Below are 23064 nucleotides of genomic sequence, written 5' to 3'. Positions count from 1 at the left end.
CATTTGAGAGTGTGCTGGATGATGCCAGAGTTGGCCTTGGATTCCTGATTCTAATTCCAAATGTTTTCAATACAACAAACAAGCAGGGTTTGTGTGCGTGTGTGTGTGTGTGTGTGTGTGTGTATGTGTACTCAGGAGTTAGTTTTGACTAATATTACCTAATGTATTTCAACTGGGAAAATATCTGGAAAAACTGAGGCATCATGTGCATGTGAGTATGAATCGATCTTGCAAATGTGCATCATTAAGGCTTGAGACGAGCTTATAATTTATCATTTAAGCTAAAAAACCAAAACAAAAATAATGAAGAGTAAAGGGCACCTGTCACTCTTTATACTGAGGGGAAGTAGGGAATTATCTGGGAATATCTGAGACTCATTGACTTCTGACTTTCTGTTTTTTTTTAAAGATTTATTTATTCATTTTTAAAAAATCTATGAGTACCATGCTGCTGTCTTCACACACACCAGGAAAGAACATCAGATCTCATTATAGATGGTTGTGAACCACCATATGGTTGCTGGGAATTGAACTCAGGACCTCTGGAAGAACAGTCAGTGCTCTTAACCACTGAGCCATCTCTCCAGCCCTGGTTTTCGGTTCACACTTTATGAGTTATATATAAACAGTCACTCAATGTATCATGGTTCCTTTGAGAGTATGTTTTATTAATTTATTTCCCTGTAGTTGTCTTTCTTTGGAGAGATGATGCCCAGGATGGAGGGTAGATTTCCACTCAGTTTTTTTAACACTTCCTGTACCAGGTTGAACCATGTAAGACACAGGAGGAGAGCCCTCACCGCCTCGCCCCCAGTAAGCTTTCAGGTATGGGAAAGGGCTGTCACTGTTTTCTGGAAAAAGCCTTTCTTTTTGTTGTGTTTTTGTTTTGTTTTGTTTTGTTTACCCATCTTTCCTGATTTAAGGTCTCTGCCCAAGCACAGATAGCCTGGACTATAGATTTCCTTTAAACAAATAAAAGAGATCCATGCCTAAGACAAAAACAAACACAGGTTTACAAATGCCAGGCTTATCTTTGGCCCCATTGAAATAGTTTCTGAATGCTAATTTATATGCAACGCTTCAAATGAATAAAAACATTAAAGTTATTCCTACACCACTAACAGGCTTTTAATGATGTCTTTGCAGAGACTTTTTGCTTACCATAATATGAGACATCTCGGTTTTTTTTTTTTCACACAGTCAGTGGTTTTTTTTTTTTTTTTTTTTTTTTTTGTCTGTTTACACACAGGAGCAGTGTACTAGAATTCACAACTGGAGATGAATATAAAAACTCTTGTGTCTTTCTGCTCCTGTCAGCTTCAGATTTGGTGACTGGGACCTTGTCGCTGAATGGCCGGGTCAGTTCCACTTTAGGGAGAGGTTCATAGGAACCAGTGGCTTCTAGTCTAGCTCTTAGGGTTTGGGTTCCCCCAGGGGAGAGAGAAGAAGAATGCAGACACCAAAGCCCGGCGAGAAGGTGGAGGTTCCAGGAAATCCTGCCTAAGTCATGTGGCAACGGCCACAACAAGAAAATGAATTCAACGTTTTCCGTTGGTATGAACTGCTTTTTACCAATATTGTGAAGAAAGAGACCAGTCTGGTTTTGTTGGTAGACCTGTCTTAAACTTGGCAGCCACCTTTCTGAATTTCTAAAGAGAAAAGTTCAAGACAGACACAGCCACCAGCTTTGGGACTTGGATGGACAAGGTTTTGGTGTCATAGAACTTTACAAGATGCTCTTACAGAGGTCAGCAAAGGTGCCATGACAATTTTTTTTTGTGGTGGTAGACAGCCCAATCATTTAAATTTATATTTGGAGTCAGTTTGGTCTTTAGATCAGGTAAATAAACCACAGGTAAGCCCAAGAAAGAGGCAAACTTCCTGGAATGGACAAGACACGTTAAGCAATTTGCTTTTTCTGAATGTGATGTCTAGGCCAAATTAACAGGCAAGGGGATGCAGACTTCAGGTACCGTTTGTCCAAGCATCATGCTCTGAGTCACAGGACTTATGCACCCAAAGGCGCGCCAGTGCTGAGTCAGCAGTTTATTTACTTAGGATTTTAACTAAGGAAAACAATTAAGACAGAAGGCAGTTAAAAGACACTGCATTTCAGAATCAAAGTGCAGTAGGCCTCCTGTGTGCAAATAAAATCTGTGGTTTCCGTGTATTTGCTGGTATTTGCACACTTGCTGCTGCTCCCAAGTGCTCATGGGGTAGTTCGACTGGGATTGTAAGAAACTAAATTATTCTTATGTACATTTGTTTTTCTTTTCTGCCCAGTTTTAATAAACACGGACTCATCTCCTCTTCTTTAGTATAAAAATGAGTGTATTATTCTTACATGCTAGAGAGCTGGTAAGAGTGAAGTTCCCAAAGGTCTCTGCACAATTTTCTGGTCCTGGCTTTGTGATGTTGCTCTCAGGACCTCTGTGCAGGGCTGGAATCTGTCTGGGCCCTGGCTTATCAGGTGTTAAGGCATTGGACTTGGCTATGAAGCTTAACTCGGCTGTTCCTCAATTTTGGGGACCGGTGTGTAGCCAACCTCTTTTCAGAGTCACGGCTGTCCTTTGCTTCCTGAGGTAGCAGCTCACAGGGCACCAGGGGAGGCTCACCAGGACCACCTGGCTAAGGAGCACTCTCTCCAAACTTTCATTCTCATTTAAATCATGTCACGCTATCTCCCATTTTGAAATCCTCATGTTCATGTTGGCTACATCTGCCTAACTCTGTGTAGGATGCAAGGTGCCTAGGAGCCGAACCTATGCTACCTGCTCTTGTCCCTGTAGTGGTAAATATTAAAAAAATGGCTTCAGGAACCACACCATGCTACCCCCAGCTATGTTCTGTCCCCAGCAGCAGCCCTCCTGGCTAGTCTCTGTCCTCTTGGTCTCTACACTGCGGACCCTGCTCATGTTCCCAGTAACCCGGTAATATCAAAACTCTTGGGGCTTGTAATTTATGAATCATATTTATATCATTAAATTCTCATCTCACAAAACGTCCACATGATAAACCCAGAGCCAATTGATAATGATATAAACTGCCTACCTAGATAAGACAAACTGTCCTGTAATATTCGTAAATTATGAATCCTCCGGCGGTGGATCCCAATGGATCTATCACCTGAACCAGGTGCCTCCCCTCCTGTCTCCATCTTTCTTTTGTCCCAAAGGAAAGCCTCTTCTTCCTGCCTCTCCTCTTCCTCTCTCTGACCTGGAAGTTCTTCCTACTCCTTGACCAGTGATTGGTTCCCTGAAATCTTTTTTCATTGCCCAATCACAGGCCTTGCCTTATCTTGTGTCTGCCCTCACCTGCATATAGACATCAACCATATGTCCCTGTACCTGGAGCTGGTACATGATAACAGACCATCACACATCTCTGGAAAGAAAGGCCACTTAAGGCCCAAACCAATTACAATTCTCTTAAAACAACCCCCCAAAACTTACAGGTTCTCTGAAGAGACAAGTTTATTTAAGGGGGATGTTATTCTGCATCCTTGCACCCAATATATAAATTTTCTTTACTTCTTTTTATGCCAGAGCATTCTTGGAAAAACATTTCCCCCTTTTCTCTCTGATTAGGCTTCAAGGTGCACGACAGGCCAGTCTCCCTTGGCAGGACAGAAAGGAGGCTTTAATTCCTCCTGGCTTTGCCATATGTCTAATCTATGACCCAACACTCCATGTTTGATTGCATGTCCAGATCAGCCAATAAATGGCAGAGAAGTCTACTGACAATAAATCAGCTGTGCATATCTGTTCTCCTAGGCTAAGACCTGCGACCAAGTGTTTCTGCATCTAAAGATACAAAACAATATTTGACCTTTAATTGCCACGGTTTTGCAAACTACCAGTTTTAGAGTGAATGCCATTTTGCTGTGGTTGACAATTACTGCCCCAGGCTACTTATTCAAACAGCCATCCTTACTACTTATTAAGAAGCCCTGTGCTTTTGGTGCTCTCCTGTCCCGTGAAACCGGTTCCAGTTTGCTTCCGAATCAAATCTGTTACACTGTGATTTTTCTAGGTGCATTTGTTCTAAAGCTCCCAAATGGTCTGGTAAGAAGCGCCTTGCTCAATAAAATCCTTGATGTGATAACTGAAAGAAATGGTGGTGCTCCTTACTAAATGCCACGCTCTTGATACCTTCGTTTATATAGACTCCTTCATTTAAGAATATTCTTAAAATTAATGATGTATTACTATTAAGATAAGAGTTAACTACAGCAAGAAGCATGTACTTTTTACCCAGTGGTTCCTGGGCACCCATGACATGGCACCTACGGTAGGGGGAGCAGAGGTAAGAGTTTCAGACATGTTTGTTGAGGGGATCTTGAGATATAAAGTCTGTATAGTGTTCAGTGTGCAGAAGCACACAGAAGCATCTCAGAAATATATAAGTCTATGCAGTTTGCTCTATTTGGAAGCAGTTGGTCCTTAGACAGATATTTTTTTTTCTGACCTTATCTGTGTAGTAGTGACATGAATTCAAGATACTCCATGTGTTTTCTAAGAAGAATCAGTAGTAGAGGAATTGTGTGCTTTCCTTCCTCATTAAGAAATGGAATGTCCTACGCTCACAGGGGTTTGTAACGTCCAGGGCTGTGAGTACTTGGTTGATCACATGTTTAGTATTCATGTTTCTAAAGCCATGTCAGCAAAAATGCTTAACAGATATGGAACCCAGGCTACGGCAATCACTAAGAAAACACAAAGAGGGGCACCGGTAGGTTTTTAAAAACTATTTTAATACAAGATTAATAGCAATTTTCTATCCAAATCAGAAATGAAAAAATCTTAACCCAAACAATAGTCATTTGACAGTCACATAAAGTTTTCGGTTTGATTGGTGCACACATTTATCCTGCATATGTGTTCTGTATATGCACACAGAGACCGCACTGTGGTACCCTCGTTAAGGTGTTACTCATGAAGTCCCTCATTACAGGGCAATGCCAAAGATTGCAGCATCCGCTCCACTCTCAGTGAAGTCTCAAGCATTCCCATGCTGAGTCTGGGCTATAGCAAATTATGACAGAGCAAGTCTCCAGAACGCGTACAAATCAATACTCTATTTGTATACATTGGCTTAAAAACTAAGCACTGGCTAACATCTCTACCAAGGAGGAACACACTGCAGATTTATAAATGATGGACTCCATTGTTCTTCTGGCTGCAAGGCTATAGAGTTTTTTATTTTTAGTTTAAATATCTGTTAGTGACTGTAAGTCAAAGAAAATGAACTTGAGCATCGCAAGCTTTTGGAGAAGCCAAATGCTGCATCTGCCAGCATTCGAAACCTAAAGTCAATCCACCTGCTACTCAGCCTTGCAGAGAGGTGTGAAAATATTCGCAAGCCAGGATTTCACTGAGTTTTATTCCTCCCCGAGGACTTAAGTGGGTGCTTAGTCTGTAGCCAAAATATGTATGCAATGGCAAGAAGAATTAAAGAAGACTAATGTCTGTAGCAGAGAATGGAAATTAAGTCTCATGGATCTGCATCCGATAACATTTTCAATGTGTTTGATTTAAAGAATGCTCCTTTTGAAATGACCGAAACTTATCAATGGATAGAGGTTTTCAGTGTAGACAAAGTAGTTTCTCTCCCTTATGTTTGAAGCAGGTGGCTCGTGTCACCTTCCTCCTTGGGTAACAAATAAGGGATTAAGAATTCGAGTGCCACAGTCGGTGATGGCTGTACTCAAAGTGCCCAGCTGGCCTTCACTGCAGTGACAGAAATCTGTCTTGTGGCTGCCAACCCAGGACTTCGGGGTTCTTGTTCATAAATTTACAGTTCATTCTTCTCTGCTGAAGACATTAGCCTCCATTTACCCTTTTTCTGTAACACATACAGAGTATAATAAACATCAATTACAGACTGGTAATTCTGTTAGAAAAATACATATTAAAACTAAGGACCATGTAAATAGAGGCACTTCGATAAGCTAAGTATTTGCAGTCATGAGCGTCACCCACCAGTTTCTAGTGTCCAATTTGGGGGTCCTGTTCCTCTCTACTCGTAACACAAGTCGTGATGTGGTTGCAGATTTTAGGGGACGACTTCATCACAGACGAGGGCAGGCCATGGATGACAAGGAAACATTGAGACGTCTCGTATCACTATGCTGGAGTGAGAAACTTAATCTGGGAGGAGGATCCCAAAGTACCAAACTTTGGTAACTGAAGGAAAAGGCGTCGGGGACAGGAGAAAAAGAGAAACCTTTAACATTAAATCAGTCTAAAAACCATATGATGGGCAATGGCAATGACCAGGAAGGGCAAGTGAACACAGTTTGGCCATATCCCTGTAAGATGACTAAAATTGTGGCTTTGTCAGCTGACCCTCATTTCAGCTCTGCCTGGCTCGTGGGCATCACTGTATCTCATCCACAGTCACACCCTTGAGAATACAGGTGTCGAACCAAAGGAAACGGGCATTTCTATATTGTTTGTGTGATGAGTGTGCACAGAACATGGGTTCACATTCATTAATGTAATGTGTTGTCATGTAAACCATCTGGGGGAGCAAAAGCGTAGTAAGAAACAAGCCATGTTGGTTTGTTTTATAGAAGATAATGCAGAAATATTCTAAAAAGGAAGTTGGAGCTTAAAGCCATAAAAAGAAGTTATTACTCAAACATTCTAGAGAATCAACATTGGTTTAATTTGTATTGCACCATAATTATTGAAAAAAAAAGCAACACTGATTTCTGAACATACAATGATCCGCCTAACATAAATGGCTGGTCCTTCATAGAAATGTGTTATGTGTAACTGGGGGTTAGAAGCCAAAGTGGGGTATTCAGCCGGATGGTTTTCTGAAAGGGTACAATTCTGAATCAGATTAGTGTTAATGTCACACAAATGTAAATGAAAGATGCCACAAAGTCTCTCAGAATCCTACGCTGCTCATTTTGTTAGGCATAAAGTGATAACAGATGCTTGGAAATACCTTCTGTCTTTCAAAAAGTGCTCACATATAGTTCACACGAGTGCATGTGTTCTACCTAGACACGATGACTAAATCGATAACTAAATTTTAATTTTGGTGAGAACAGAGCTAGAAGAATATCAAATATTATTTACGTGTCAATACTGTTGATGAGTCAGTTAAAGTGTGATCGGCGTGCTATGGTGTCTTGAGATATTTCTTCCCTATCCCAGATGCATCATAAAAGCAGAAAAAGAAAAAACGAAAGAAAGAAATAAGAACATGGTTAGCCAACTGTCTTCGCACAACCTCAGTTAGCTGTGTATCTTGCTTCTTTCCATCAGGGGAAGCACTGGGCCTGGCTTGGTGATCAGCTTAGGCAGTGGCTCTAAAATGACCTTTTGAGTGTAGGCCATTCAGTATATACTCGGTAGAAGTCCTAGGCCAAAAGTGCTGTACACGGGAGCAATGCTTGTTCATGAATAACATTCTTTACACATACACATTCCATCGCCAGTGACGTCTTGCACACCAGGCTTGTCCCATGAGCTCAGGACAGTTTGGAGCACCAGGGGGCAAAGCAAGCTCGTGTGAAAAGGGTGTGCCCTGGCAAACCTGTCATCGATGGACAGTTAGATACATAAAAAGTTCTCCTTCTTGATCCTTGGTGCTCGCAGATCTCTAAGGAGTCTGTTCTCTGAGCAGCGAAGAACAAGAGGGGGTGGTTGACAAAACAGTTCTGTTACAAAGGAGTGTCAACCCTGAGCTTGGAATTAAGAAGTTAAAATCTGTGATTTATATATATATATATATATATAGATATAGATATAAAAATAGATGATCATACTAAGACTAAAAAAGTGAAAAGAATCTTCATGTCAATATTATATATAGTGTTTTTTTTTCTCTCTTTTGTCTTGACTTTTTGTTGTTGTTGTGAGTTGTTTTTGTAGGAGAATGCCCTTTTGATGCTGAAACCAATTGACACAAAGAGTCAATAACAAAACCTCATGTGTGGAGCTAATTGTCATGTCGGTAAGAGAACCCTTATCTGGGGGGAGGGATGTGGGGGTGTGGAACACAGGAGCTGAGACATCTAGTTCATGTCAGTCTGGTGGAGAAAGAAGAGACTGTGCTATTGAAGATGATTTTTTTTTTCAGTCAAGACCTAGGAGAGTGGAGACTAGATGAGGGGGCAATCCATGAGAAACTGAGGACAATCAGTGTCAATTGGATACAACGGACAGACAGACAGACGCTAGGAGACAGAAAATGCCGCCATCAGTGAGCGGTGAGATCAGGCAGGCGGGAGAGAGGCGTTGAGTTGCAACAAGATTACTGCTCATATAAAGACAGAACCCTAAATTTAATACCATCAGTACCCCCTGAATCAGTTTGGTTAGAGTCCAAGACAACAATGTATTTCCACTACATAGAAATGTTACATTTTCTTCTCATAAGCATTTTGTAAATCTCACTTGTCACAGAAAAGCTCACCCCAGGAGTTGGCAGTCCATGCCAAGTCTGATAACATGAACGTTCCTTTATTTTCTCTCTTTTGTTTCCTTGTTGAAAATGCAGTTGTCTTGGGGTTTGGGCTGATTTGAAAGGGAAAATTATTTTTGTCCTATTTTAAATGGGTTGTTAAAAAATTCAAAACTAAAAAAAACCCCCCAAAAATCCCCACAATGTGAAATTCCTTTAATTTTGCAGCATAAAAGCAAATGACAGTAAGAAAAAAAAATCTTGGTACGAAAGATCCGAGTAAGAATTCTCTCTGGAATAAACGAGGTCCCCACAGATAGCTGAAGGAAAGAGAAGCACATCATCTGGCACCCATTACTCTTTGGGAAAACAAAAAGGGAGGCAGATCGCAAGACTGCTCTCTTGTCATAGAAAAACGGCGAGTTTTGTGGCATGGTCCATTGTCCAAGAGTGTAAGAAAAGAAGGGTGTTGGCCACAGAAGAGCTAAAACGCAGTTTCGGTTGACCAAAGCCCACGATTATCTGTAGAGTCTCTGCAGGGCCAGGACCAGGAAGACCAGAGACCAGGAGATCAGGGAGGAGCTGAGCTTTGAGGCTGAAGATTCCTCTTCTCTGCGGTCCGGGTCCACTGCAGGGGCCTCGGTGGTGACAAACTCGAACTCCGTGGGACACACATCATCCATGCAACCACTGCCACTGCCTGAGCCACTGGATTCATCGCCTGGTGGGGGTAGATTGACAAGGAACGTTAGAACGGTTAGCTGGAAAGAGGGACAAACAGCCCTTGGGATGGTGTGGGAGGAGCACTCCATCAAAGCGTAGCTGGTCTGCCCCATAGATTTGTTCTTCACGGGCAGGTTGCTGATGGGCCAGAAACAGAACTGAGATAACTTCACTCATTGGGTATCTGCAGAGGGTCTAATAAGCAGCTCCTTCCACCGTGAGAGAGACCACTTAGCCTGCTACTGAATGTTCTCACCAGTATCTGGACTTGTACTATTTATTTACTCGCTTGGTTCTTTACTGTCCCTACTCTCTTAGAATATAAACATTTTTTTTTTTTTAGAGTAGATAGTCCTTGCATAGACCGTTCCTTTCCAAGTGTCCATTGATCTCTGGTGTGCCGCAGATGCTCAATAAATCCTGTTGAATCAATCAATATGCCTTGAGCAATTAATTCCACTTCTATCAGGCCCTGAATCTAAACACACGCAGCTGGTAACGTTTGCCTTGCAGGCTGTGAGTAGAGACAATTTGACAAGATGTAGGGGCAAAGGCATTGCTGCCAGTGGGAAAGGATTTGTTCCTTCCGGAGATGGTGACATAACACTCAAGGTACTGTTGTTAATTTGGGAGGGCAGGAGTGAAGAGTGCCAACAAGCATCTTTCTCTTCACCTGTGAGGATTATAAGTAACAAGGCTTCCCAGAACTGTTCTGGGGACAAATGTGACAGTGTTTATGAAAAGATTCAGTAAGCGGTGATTTTTCTACTATTACTGTTACTCTCATCAGCTCAGTGAGTTCAACTAACATTCCCAAACTCCTGCCCTGTTCCCGAGACAAAGTGCCATTTTGGATTCAGACAGTAGTGTAGGGATTCTTATATCGTTCCCTGGAGTGAGAAAGAACATTCAGCACTGTTTTTCCCCCTGCCCCCCTAAATGGAACATCTAAATACCAGATAAGATCATTTGAATACATTATACTGGGTTCTTAACATTTCTGTGCCTTATCTTTATTGGCCTTTACAAGGAGAAACATGCCCATTAATTAATTTCAGAGATATCAGAATTGCAAAGGGAATTGTGCTGAACACCCGTATCATGAGCAAAAAGTAATATAACCTTTACAAAGGTATTATTAAAGTGACTTAGAATGTGAAAACGGTAGGAAGCAAGTAGTGACAAGAGGTTCTGGCTGTGAAAAACAATGCCCCAAATCTTTCTGAAAGAGAATCACCAATTTAGGTGTTATAGGGATAGAACAGGCAACTTAAAAAAAAAACCAAAAAAACTGTTGCAAGTGATAAAGCTAGTAATGGCTATGAAATGTGACAATGGTTCACAGGCTACGCACTGTCTTGAAACACACATTCAGTGTTTGGGTTAGACCCAAGGGATGCTCTTCACTGTCCTGGGTTTTTTTTTTTTTTTCTTTTCAGAAGAAATTGAGAAAAGTCACTTCCTCCTTGACATTCCCTGAGTTTTGGAGAATGACATCTCTTCAGACTAGAGAAGAAAGAAGGGGAATAAAGCCAACATGGGATCATCCTTAGAGAAATTCCACATTCATCTGCAAAGTTACAGTTCAGGTCAAACAGGGCATTGTTATAAGGAGAAGGTAGGATGTGTAAAATGAGAAATATGAGGGAGTTGTGAAAGCTAAAAGCTGGTGTCACATCCTCTTCTGAAGAAGGGAGAGATCTAGCTAAAGCCAGAAGAAATAATGGGCTGAAGCTGAGAAATCCGACAGCAGTGAAACCCGTTTTTGGTGGTAATTAGCCTGTACTGAGAAAATTAATTCTTGAGTTCTTTAAAATGGGAGGAAACACTAACAACTTTCTGCAGGGGGACAGCTCAGCAGGACGGTGGCAGAGCTGAGACATCTTAATGCCTTCCATCTGTAACATCTGCCTTTCCATCTCATTAGCCAAGTACACAGGCATCTTCAGCATCCATGAGCAACTTAAGAACCATTGCAGCTCTGCAACTCATGTTCAGGAATTCTCTTCCTGTGAATTCTCCTACGTTACACACTTAGGAGAAAACCAACATACCTGAAAAGAAAATCCTACGAGATCACTTGCCTCTGTATCTATGCATCTTGAAGCCACTTAGGCAAACCCCAGATATACTTCTGACTTATCTCAGGGTTCACTGGTGAGAGGCCATAAAATCACTTTTAGTGTGTTTGTGATTCCCACTGAAACAATCACGTGTAACATTACTTTAGCAGTTTACTATTTCTCTAATATTTCAGATATAAATCTTGATGGTTTGTGTCTGTGTACAACTCAGTAGAGAGGGAAATAGTGCACTGAACCTGCTTATGACCCTCAGGATCCTGATTTAGCTTTTTCAAAAGTTACCTTGGACGAGCCTCCAGTAGCTAGCTAGACCTCGGAGTTACCTCGGAGGCCCCTAGCTAGAACCTCTTACCGTCTCTTGTTCCCCACATTTTTAGTATCCTAAGGCATTTAATGATGACTTTGTAATGGAGGAATTTGAGTCTCAAAAAAGTATTGATTCTTTCCTACTTACAGTCAGGCCAGATCCCAACAAAGTCATTTATTTCAAAATGTTCCCATTTCAAACAAATTCGAAATATACAACTTCTACAGCATCTTAGCCTAGCTCAGCACTCATCAATGCCGGCGTTCGCCCCTGTGTTCTTGGGACTCCTTGGAGTTCCTGATTTGAGTCTTCTGCCAAGAATCACGAGAGAACACCAAACCATATGATAGCCGAAGAAAAGATCCAAGTCCAAACTTTGAAGAGCTGCTTCTTTTGCAAGTGGGTGACCTTGTGTAAAGATGATCACTTGTGTAACGTATGGAAACTTCATTTGTCAATAAAAAAGCCTGTGGCTAATGAGCCAAGGCAGGATTAGAGAGAGGATTCTGGGAGATAGTCAGGCACAGGAGATTTGGCTCAGACAAAGAAGATGGTAGCATGAAGTGGAAACCCAGGTAACAAGCCGCGTGGTATGACTTAGACTAGAACAAAAGGGTAATTAGGTTGTGGAACAAGCAAAGCTTTTGGCCTACGCATTTATCCACAATATATTAAGTCTCAGAGTCATTATTTTTGCAAAGTGGAAGGGTAGAAAAGCATGAGGTTAAAGATGGGTTTAACTAAATATGGCGTTCAACACAGGACATAGAATCCAAGCTTAGAGCAGAAGATTCAGGCACGGGGATAAAAGTTACAGGTATGTGGCCAGACCAGAAGTCAGGCATCTGTGTGCTAACCAGACAGGAGGCCTGGCCCTTTAAGAAAAGATCCTGGGGAAACCATGGAGGGGCTGACCCTGGAAGTGCAGGTCTCTGAGGAGAAGGGAGGCCAGTGAAAGGTAGAGAGTCAATGGGAAAACATGGTAGTCTGGCACAGGCCCAGCAACTGCTCAGAGCTTGGTGAACAAAATGCAGCATGCCGAAGTGCTACCCAGAGCTGAGGCAAGTAGGCAAGTACCCACAGCTCTGGTGTGTCCCTTTGGAACTTCTGTAAGTTTGCAGCCGCCTGAGGCCAGCATGGGTCCATGTTCACGTCCAGAAGGCTACCCCACTGGTCTCACCAGTGCTGGCCTCACAAGGTGACTCTGAGTCTGTACACTGGGACACATCAGCTGCACTTAGTGGTTTGGGGGAACATTTTAAGTGAAGACAAACGCCTAAAGTGTGGACCTTTAGCCAAAGACTTATTCATTTCAATGCACAGTGGGGATGGAAGGAACTTAGATCTTTCTGTTACTTGTAGTAGACGTCCCTGAGGAACATATACCAAAGTGTTTGAGAACTTCATCCAAACCTACTTTCAAAGCATAACGTGCAGTTAAGTTGTTGTGACATCATCATATTGCATAATTGTTGGGTCTGAGGCAGGATTACAAAGTGGGACATCTGGCAGAGAGAGAAGACTCTGGGAGATAGTTAGCTACAGGAGATTCTCCCCAGATACAGAAGATGGTCACATGAAACTGAGGGCCAGGTAGCCAGCCATGTGGCATCACTTAGGTGGTTAAGTTGTGAGCTAGTCAGGGAACAAGCAAAGCTCTTGGTCTAGGTATTTGTTCATGAAATATGAAGTCTCAGAGTTGTTATTTCTGGGAGCAAAGTGAACGGGTAGAAAACCACAAAGTTACACGTGGCTTTTAAATAAAACCTTAGAGTCATCATAAATTCAGGAAATGCTTATAATATAGTTTTTGATAGACAGGATGGGGTCTCAAGTCCAGCTTGTCAAGAATCTGTAGAAGAGTTTTGGGTGGTGGTGATGGGAAAGCAGGACTTTGGGACAGATATAAATGTTGTCATAGAAAAGATGAAGTAAAAACACTTTATCATAAATGGAATTAACTGGTATGTGAAACTGTATTTTTTCCTTCATGTGGTTAACTAATTCGCTTGGAGCTGGGATGATTGCTCAGTCAGTCGAGAGCTTGCTGTGCAAGTATATGAATCTGCGTTAGATCCTCAGCAGTTACAAAAAAAAATCTAGGCATAGCTGTGTGTACCTGAAAATTAATCACAGACAAGAAGACTCATGGGGCTCACAGGCCAGCTAGCTCCAGGGCTCAGTGAAAGATCTTGTCTCAAAAAATAAGAGGTACCAGTTTGGGTTGCTTCTCCAGGAGGGATCTTCCTTCCTTGGAGGTGAAGGACGGGGGAATGGGAGAAAGAGCTGTGTGGGTAGGAGTGGGACTGGGAGGAGAGTGGGTTGTGATTGGGACATAAAGTGAATGAATGAAAGAATGAATGAATGAGTGAATGAATGAATAAATAAGATAAAGTAGATAACATCAGAGAAAGAATGACATTTAACCTCTTGTTTATACATGTAGCTAAATGGACATGATTCTCTCTCTCTCTCTCTCTCTCTCTCTCTCTCTCTCTCTCTCTCTCTCTCTCTCTCTCTTTCACACACACACACACACACACACACACACACACACACACACACAGCCATTTATTAAGAACAATTATGATCTTGGTTAGCATGTAAGTCTTGTGGCTCAGACTGGAAAAACTTCCTGATGAAGGAAGAGTAACATGTAATAAAGACATCGGAGGAAACCTTAGAGCACACTCTTGCAGGCCCCTTTAGCCGTGGGGTTCACTGGTCTTTGTGAGAGCTTCCTTACTTGTGTCTTGGAAGTTGACATCGTTGCCATTGTACGCATTCTTCAGTTTGTTGGTCATCACGCGGAGAGCCATGATCTGCTGTCTGATGAAAGTGTCTGGCCGAGTGATGTCCACCTCCACCTCAGGATTGTTGATTTGGTTGGTCAGCCCATCATTCATGATCTCAGGCAAGTATCTGTAGGGCAGAGAGGAAGACATGGGTCAGGGTGAGGTTGCGGTGACCTCAGAACCAAAAGCTGCTCTGCTATCTCAGAGGGGAAGCCAAATCACCTGGTAAATGGAAACGATACTGAATGCAAATGTTCAGAGACAGAGTGCAGCTAGAAGGGCTCCAGACTCATTTCTAAAGTGCCATGAGTTCTTGTGTAGGTTTATCTTATGTAAGTTTATTTATTTAGCATAAATAAGTGTTAAATGGTAAAGTAGAACCATTATTTCTGCAGATTAACTACCTTTTCCCTTCTCCATCCAATGAGATTGGAAGCTCTAGTCAAGACTGTGATAGGTTCCTGGTACAAAGATTCTTCTGGATATTACAAAAAGTCTTTGAGATGTTTTGTGAGTCATCAGTGACAGATTATGCCTTTGACATGTCTGTAATTGTTTTTGGTTTATACTTTGGCAGTGCTGGCAATTGATCCAGGGTCTTGTGCATGCTAGGCGAGTGCTCTACCATTGAGCAGCACTCTTATCATAGGCTTTTAATTTTATGGTATCATCTTAGGTGTCATTTAAGAGGTATGTCAACATTGGACGAAAGAGGCTAATAACTAATAATACTTAATTCTTCTTGTATAATATTCCTTTTTTAAAATAGAATATTTTGTTTAATATTCTATAAGTTTGTTTATGCAAATAACACATCTTTCCTTTTCAAAGATTTATTTATTATAGTTATATTAGTACGTTAGCTGTCTTCAGACACACCAGAAAAGGGCATCAGATCCCATCACAGATGGTTGTGAGCCACCATGTGGTTGCTAAGAATTGAATTTAGGACCTAGCCCTTGTTGAATATTCCTTTTGTGACTCTTTCAACATCTTGTCTAATGTCACCTAGATGGTTTTATAAGAAGGGAATAAAAGGCCAATGAGCATGTTCAGAGGGCCGGGGAGTACTTTATCAGCTCTTTACTGATATCGCGAAACTCCTCCCACATGCTTTTCTCTCCCCCCCTGCACTTCTCTTTGCAGTACAGACAGTTACACTGGCTCACACAAACTCTTAAAGGCACTCCACTCTGCTCTAGTGCATCCTGCATGTGCTGTCTGATCGACATTCCTAAAGCATCAGTCTCCCGCCTCTCCATGGAAATGCTTTAGAGGACAGTGGTTGAAGTCGAAGGAACACTCTGTCAGGAAGTATGGCGTAAAATCCCAGCGCACCAGCCCATCTAACAGAGAGGTATGCCTTCCTACCATGCACGAGGTAGAAAGCCAGGTCCAAGTGATGGCAAGGAGATGTGAAGTCTAGGATATGGCAAAACTGAGCTCTATGAGACGCTCAAGCCAATCAACTGGACCCAGGAAGGGGGTGGGGATATTGTAACTTATAATCAGGTGTCACATAGAGTTAATGACCTGGGGTCTATAACTACCATCTGAAGAGTATATATGTACTTTATTGTGTGTGTGTATGAGTGTATTTGATTATGTGTGTATGAGTGTGTGTGTATGTGTCTGAATGTGTATGTGATTGTGTGTATGTATGAGTGTAGTGTGTATGTGTGTGTGTAAGGGTGTATGTGATTGTGTGTGTGTATGAGTATGTGTGATTATGTGTGTGTGAGTGTGTATGAGTGTGTGTGTATGTGTGTGCCTGCATGAGTGTGTATGTATGTATAGCTGTGTGTGCATGTGTGTATGTGTGTAAGTGTGTATGTAATTTTGTGTGTGTGTGTGTGTGTGTGTGTGTGTGTGTTTGCGTGTGCAGTCTTGGGAACAGAACTTGAATGAACATCAAAACTAAACTGATTTAGAGAACACTCAATTGTTGTCTACTTCAGATCTGATCACTAACTTGCTGGTAACAAGAAAGCGCCGTCTGCACTGGGAGGACCCATGTTGAGTGTGTTATGAGAGTGAATGAGGAAGCCAGGCACCTCCCCCAGCACAGTGCTCTGCAGGATGTTGTTTGTTTTTGTTATTGGTTTTTTCCTCTGGTCCATAAATGACTTAGATCTGAAATATATTTAAATCATGTGTCCTTCATATTAGAGTCATAATATATTCATAATCTTCTAAAACAGTTCCAGCTTTCGGGAATCTACGCACCCTTTTGTGGGGTTGCTAGGTGTGGCTGGGCTTTCTGGGTGCTGTACAAACCACACGTCTCCAGCTGAGGTACTGAGTTGGCACTGACACCCAGCCTCAGCTCTGTGGTCACCAGGCCATGCAAGCTGCGCCAACAGGGCTTCCTGTTGTCACGATTTTATTTTGTAATTTTCAAAATATCCATAAATAGAGCTGTAATAAACCTCCGTAACTAATCTGAATGCCCTTCTCCATCTTCTACAAAGGTGTCGCCTTTGTCTGTGTCCTGGTAAGAAACAAATGGCACACCAGAGGGACAATCAGGACAATTCAAGGGACAGAGTGTTTACAAGGGCACCAAGGAAACTGTGCAAGGTGACAACACAGAAGGAACCCCAAGCGATAAGGGACAGGCTTGCGGCTAGAATGCAGTGCGGTGGAAGCGATAGCCAGACACTAGAGGGCGCCAGAGGGCGCCAGCGGGCTTAACACATCCTGACAGGGAGGGAGCTAGTCCTTATTGGCTGAGCCGACCTGGAAGCCCACAGATGGGAACTCATGCTTGCTGAGGTGGCCCTCCAAGGCACAAGCCTGAGCCAGGGTGGAGGCCCAGAGCAGCTCTTAGGGGACAGTAAGGGCTTTTTAAAGTAATACTTTGCTGGGTCTTGCTTCATGGCTCAGGCTATCCCCAAACGAGATTATCTTTCCTTTGACCCCTGATGGCTGAGGCCACAGGAATGTGGCACACGCCTTGCTTTGAGTGTGCTGTTACAAGGGCAGACTGGTTTATGAGCCCTGAGGCTGGTGGCCCTGACTGAGTCTCTGGCTCTTTATTCATTCCTCCTGCTACTGTTGGTAAAAAGCCGAGCAAAACCCCTCTATTCAGTCATCCCGCCTTCGTCCCTTATGCTTTAATTCATTTTCTTTCTTAAAGTCAGTCTTCAAATGCCAGAAACCAAAGACTGCAGCATCGTCAAGAAGGACCACACAGTAGGGGTGTCCACACACAGTAGGAGTGACACTTGAGGCGGTAGGTGGGAATCAGATGCTACGCAGGACATATTTGTACAGGAGATGGTTTACCTATTCAGGTCAGATGTCTGCAGAACAGGCTGTGTATTTCCACCCATATCTTGAACAAAACCGGTTTTTGAACAAAATAAGAGCAAAACTCAGAGTGCCTGGCGGGTTCTTTTCTATGAAGCTTCAAGTTATTTCTGCCCTAACAATAAGCCTTGAAAGAAAAACAATTAAATCTAAGGACCCATATATCTTCATTTTTTTGCAGCAAGGCATAAACCTCTACCATTCCTTTTAACATAGCTGGGGTATAAGGGAATTCTTGCTGGCCTCTGAGACTGTCCTCCCAACGTAACACACGGCATTAAATTGGCTGCTACGGACACGGTATGTGACTGCCAGGTCCCTGGAGTTCGGTTATGATGATGGCGCACCAGAATACATGGCAAACACAAGCCTTCAGCTGCTGACAAGGTTTGAGGGGCTAAGGTGATGGCCCGGGATCCTGATGCTCTGTGTTCTGACCATCATTCCCGCAGCTGCGCCCAGGCTGAGTCAGAGGGGCTCCGTCTCTCTTGCACGCCGTGTGGACTGCTTAGCTCGCTAAGTCTCATTTATCAGCAGCTTGCTGCCATGGCTCACCCGGGAATGCTGCCCCTGGGAGTCTGAACATCCAGCATCAATAAGAGACTGCCAAGAAAACCCAGCATCTCACTGTGCTTGGTGGTGCTCAGACACTTACAAGCAAAAACAAGGACGGTGCACTTGTGCCCCTCCCCGACCCGCAGAACCTGTTCTCCTCTTGGTGCTTTCCAAGGGTGACTTTGGAAATTTAAACGTGAAACAGTGGGAAAATAAAACGGCTGTTTCCACCGCCGTAGACACAGATGCTGATGCGGTATCCGTAGACGACCAGTGTGTAGTTAGATGGGGATGTGAAAGGGGGTGGAGCAGGGTGTGAAGAAATCTCAAATTCTGCAAGAACAGACCAATCATTGAACCCAGAGGGCCCTTCCTTCGTCCAGATTTAGTGCAAGTCATTTGAGTGACAGCGGCTCACATCTCTGGGGACATAGATAGTGTTGGCACCAAACACCCAGGTTGCAAGGCCGGGTGCACATGCACTGGGAACAGGGAGAACTCATCCCTACCAGTTATTCATGCTGTGGCGTGGCAAGTGGGTGGCACCCAGGGACAGTCAAGCCTAGACTCACTTTGGCTTCTGTTTGCAAGACCATGGCCAGGAGCTGAACTTGCACAGTTGCACAGAATTATTTTTCTTCACAACTAAATTCATGCTGTTGATGCAGGGCTTCTTGACTTCGACCAGGTGTAACTTGTGAGGCTGGAGGAGTCCGAGAGGTCAGGGAGCACCGAAGGAGAACACCTTCTACTTTGTGGGAGGGTGCGTGCCTAGAAACTCTCTGTCACAGCTGACGGCTTCTGTAACTTAAGAAACATTAACATACTTCTCACAGATGTTTTCCAGTGGCTAACCACTGTGCTTGCTGTCCGCTCCTCATGGTGGAGTTGGGGTTTTCGGAAAGACCTGGGTGCTCTGTAAATGTGCCTGCCGGGAGGAGAAGCGTGTCAACCTATGGGCACGCTCTACTGTTTACCAAACGCTCGTGTTAGCTCTCGTGTAAGTTCCACACAGGTGAGGAAGGGCCGATGACCTTTCGGTTTGGGATTTGTTAGCTACTACGAGTCTAAGCAGAGAGGGGCCAGGAAGAGAGCTGAGGGGTTGCTCGGAGTCGCCGTGGGAGCTGTCAGGCACTGCACTACGACAAAATACCCAAGAAAACCAAGTACGAGAAAGGAAGTTTGCTCTTGGCTCACAGTTGGAGAGATGCAAGAGCTAAAAGAAAGTGACTAGGGACAGTGAAGGGTATGTCTCTGGCGTCCCCTTTCCTCTACGCTCTACCCTACCCTATTCCACCATCTTTCAGTGATACCGTGAAACTGTAAATCCGCCAGCTGACTGACCCACTGAGTAGGTCACAGGTCTTCTGATCCAATCAGCTCTGTGAGCTTCGCTTTAAGCACTTACGGGGAACACAATTTGAACACGTCAAACTTTTGGGTTAATATTTAGACAAACAAAGAAGCTGAGTCAGAGTTGGGGTGCTCGAGTGCTATTCCGAACTGATGTTATCCCGGGCACAGTGGCAAAGGCAGATAAAGCCGATCTCACTCCCTTGTTATCATCATGAGCTCTGCGGGATGCACATCTCCATAGAAATTTCCAGTGTAAGCTACACACCTTCATTTCCAGCACGTTCAAAAGCCTTCCCGAGGTAAGAAGATGCGCTGTGTATACAGGCCCAGAATTTATGTGCAGTTCCAAATTCTGAATGTCTCTGATTTTTTTTCCCTCCTGCAATCCATTTGTTAGCAAACCACCATCAAATCTGAAATATGGCCAATTACAGTTCTCATTTCTCCCACTTAGTGCCACACTAATGCATTTTTTTTCTACAGAAATCCTAATGCATTTGATTGCAGGATGTAGGTCCAGACCCCACTGGGAACATTACATAATACACAATATGTTCACTGTGGTAATTTTGTCAATTTGCAAAAAAAAAAAAAAAATCTGAATTCTAAAAAGACATACAGTCTCAAGGATTTCATGTAAGGGATGTGGTATCTCCTTTTGCAACTTATTTAAATGCATATTTAAACTTTATACACGTTAGGGTGGCTAGTATTTAAAACAACAAACAAAAAATTAACAAGTATTGGCGAGGTCACAGAGAACTGGAACCTTGAACACTGGTTCTTTGACAGTAACATGGTTCAGCCTCTGTAGTGGATGGAATGGGATGGAATACATGGCAGTTCCTTAAAATGTACACAGGACGACTCCATCGTCCAGCAGCTCCGCCTGAGACTTATATACAAAAGAACTAGAAGCAAAGGCTTGTGCAGATGTTTACACCTCTGCTTATAGTGCAACATTGTTCACAACAGAGCAAATGTCACAATCACTCAAGAATGTATTTATGGGCAGACTAATGGATGCAAAGGAAATGAACTGCTTACACACAACAGCGGGGGAGGAGAAACTCCCACACATGGTGTAGCGAACCTCAAGGACTATGGGCTAAGTGACAGAAGCCAGGCAGTAGCACTGTATGATTCCACATCTATGAGCTACCCATGACAGCTTGCTCTCCCATTGGCCCGCCAGGGAACACCCCTGATCCTCCTCCAGTACAGCAGCAGAACTCAACAGTGCCACGTTCGATGGCTGTCAGTTTTCTTCTCAGAAGATTTCTCACCTTCCCAGTGTGTTTGTCTGGCTGGGTATAGATGGGCTATCTTACAGTTCTCTAGACTGTGGCTAGATGTTTCAGGGCATCTTTTGCTTTCAGACTAAAGCAGTATAGTCAGGCCTGCTGACTCATTCTCTTCACTCATCTCCCATCCGCAGTCATCATTCCACCCGCTCAGATTTACCCAGTCGCAGATCACAGCGGCCGGCGAGCCTGGCTGGCTGACCTGTTTTCTAGATTGTTCTACTTTCCCTTCTTCTTACAAGTTACTGTGCCAACCCATTGGCCTTGGGAAGGATTTCCTTGGGGGATATAGTGCTTCTGGGAGGATCAGATGCTTTGAAACACCATGTAAGAACTATCTCCAATGGGTCAAATTCACCTACGTTCCTTGGCCAGGTCCTTAATTACCTCATCCCAGAAAGTGTTTTGTCTGTGTACGTGTGTGTTTGTGTAGTGCTGGATGTCCTGGAACCAGATCTGTAGGCCAGGATAGTCTCAACCCCACGGAAGTACACCTGCCTTTGACTTCCGAGTGTTGCTATCGAAGGTGTGAACCACCACAGCCAGGCACCCAGAGGGTGTTTTAAGGAAAGGACGTATGGACAGCAATGCATTAACCTGTATGGAGCAAACATGATCTTTGCTAGTTCTACAGTTCTGTGGGGTAAGGGAAGAATCTAACAATGACAGACAACAGGACTCCACATAGCCCCAGACACCCGACATCCTATCAGACAACCTACGTGCGGGCGGGACGAGAGCTCCAGGCTGTATCATGTAACCGCAGCCTGCTCTTCTCTTTGGATAGCGGGTCCTAGAGGATGTCACTGGTCGCTCTGTTTGCTGCAGCCATGTCCTAAGAAAGTAGAATTCTGTTGTCTGAAAGCTTATGTAAGTGACGAGTCAGGGTAAGCTTAGTTTGTCCTGGGCGGAGCTCTGCCACGCACATCCTAACCGTAGAAGTTTTATTTCCCTCTAAGCCTGTACTTTGCTGACTCCCACTTCACTCTTCCCTTCCTCCTGCACAGATAGCTAGTTCTAGACATGGGTTACCTAGACCGGGCTTCTCAGGCATGACTAATGGCTGCACGTGTCCTCCTGGAGTCTCCAAGTTCACCCTGGGACTTTTAGGAAGCCTAGATTTATAACCTTGACCATGAGTCTTTGATTTTTCTTCCCATTGGCTTTCTAAATTATTATTGATTTTTTCCACTGTAACTTACTATTTGTCCAGTTCCTATTTGTCTGGGTTGGGTCAGAATGTTCCTCTATCTTCTCCCATCCACCCCTAGAAGTTGCTTAGGGCAGTGAAAAATGAGAGGCGTACAAACTCTACCAGCCGCCTCACTTCTTGCTGCTTGCTGAAGGCGAGCACTAGACTTCTTCTCTCAGGCCACAGACACTGACAGGGATGCTAAGGGAAGGTCTGTGTTTGCTCTTTGGATCAGTGGTGTAGGCTCCTGAGTACGGGCCGCTGGGAACTAGACATTCAGTGTGTATTAGTCTTGTTCTCAATATGACTTGGAGGTTGGGACTTGTGGAAGTGATTACTGAGATAGGTGCTGAGAACCCAACTTTGGTTCTCTGCAAGAGCAACAAGTGCCGTCAACCTCTGAGCCATCTTTCCAGACCAACTGTCCAATATTTGAAAGTTCTCCTTGATTTGGCAGTTTTCACTCAGAACCGTTAGATGTGTGGATCCCGTATCAGCAGTAACTACCTGACCCGGGAGCTTGTTAGAAATGCCAATCCTCACTCTGGTCTTGTTAATAGTTCCATTTCTGTGGCGGTTATTGAAAAAAAAAACACCCTGACAAAAAGAAACTGAGGGGAGTGAGGGTTTATTCAGCGTACAAACCCTGGTTACAATAACTGAGGAGGTCAGGGCAGAACTCAGTAGCAAGGCATACCCATCCACAGCCAGGAGCAGCAGAAAACAAATGTGTGGACCTTGCTTGTTTTCTTGCTATCCATCCATCAGGATTCTCCTCTCTTATATGGTTCTAGAACCCTTGCCCAGGCAATTATCCTGTCCACAATGGGTTGGGTTTTTCCTATATCAACTAACAATCAAGACAGTCCCTCGCAGACAAGCCTACAAGTCAACATGATTTACAAAATTCTTCACTGAGACTTTCTTCCCACATAACTTGGGGTGGTGTCAAATGGTCAAGAAATGCTAACCTGTACAGGGACCATCTCAAGGAACCTTGGTCAACTCAGGCTCT

At 43.5% G+C, this 23064-nt stretch overlaps 1 protein-coding gene across 2 annotated transcripts in view; it reads right to left on the bottom strand.

Moving 5' to 3' along the window:
* Positions 1 to 8539: 8539 nt before the first annotated feature.
* Positions 8540 to 23064, bottom strand: part of GPC6 (glypican 6) — a 970157-nt gene continuing 955632 nt past the window's right edge. For both annotated transcript variants that reach the window (XM_080917258.1, XM_080917257.1), the window contains 2 exons: positions 14282 to 14457; positions 8540 to 9142 (listed from right to left, as the gene is read on the bottom strand). In XM_080917258.1, the coding sequence (XP_080773384.1) occupies positions 8940 to 9142; positions 14282 to 14457 (379 nt within the window). In that variant the 3' untranslated portion in view covers positions 8540 to 8939. The remainder of the gene's footprint in view (positions 9143 to 14281; positions 14458 to 23064) is intronic.

This window comes from Micromys minutus (genome assembly GCF_963924665.1).
Source record: "Micromys minutus genome assembly, chromosome: 5".
Lineage (NCBI taxonomy): Eukaryota > Metazoa > Chordata > Mammalia > Rodentia > Muridae > Micromys > Micromys minutus.
Note: the sequence above shows the minus strand (reverse complement) of the source record. Positions and strands in the feature narration are given on the sequence as shown.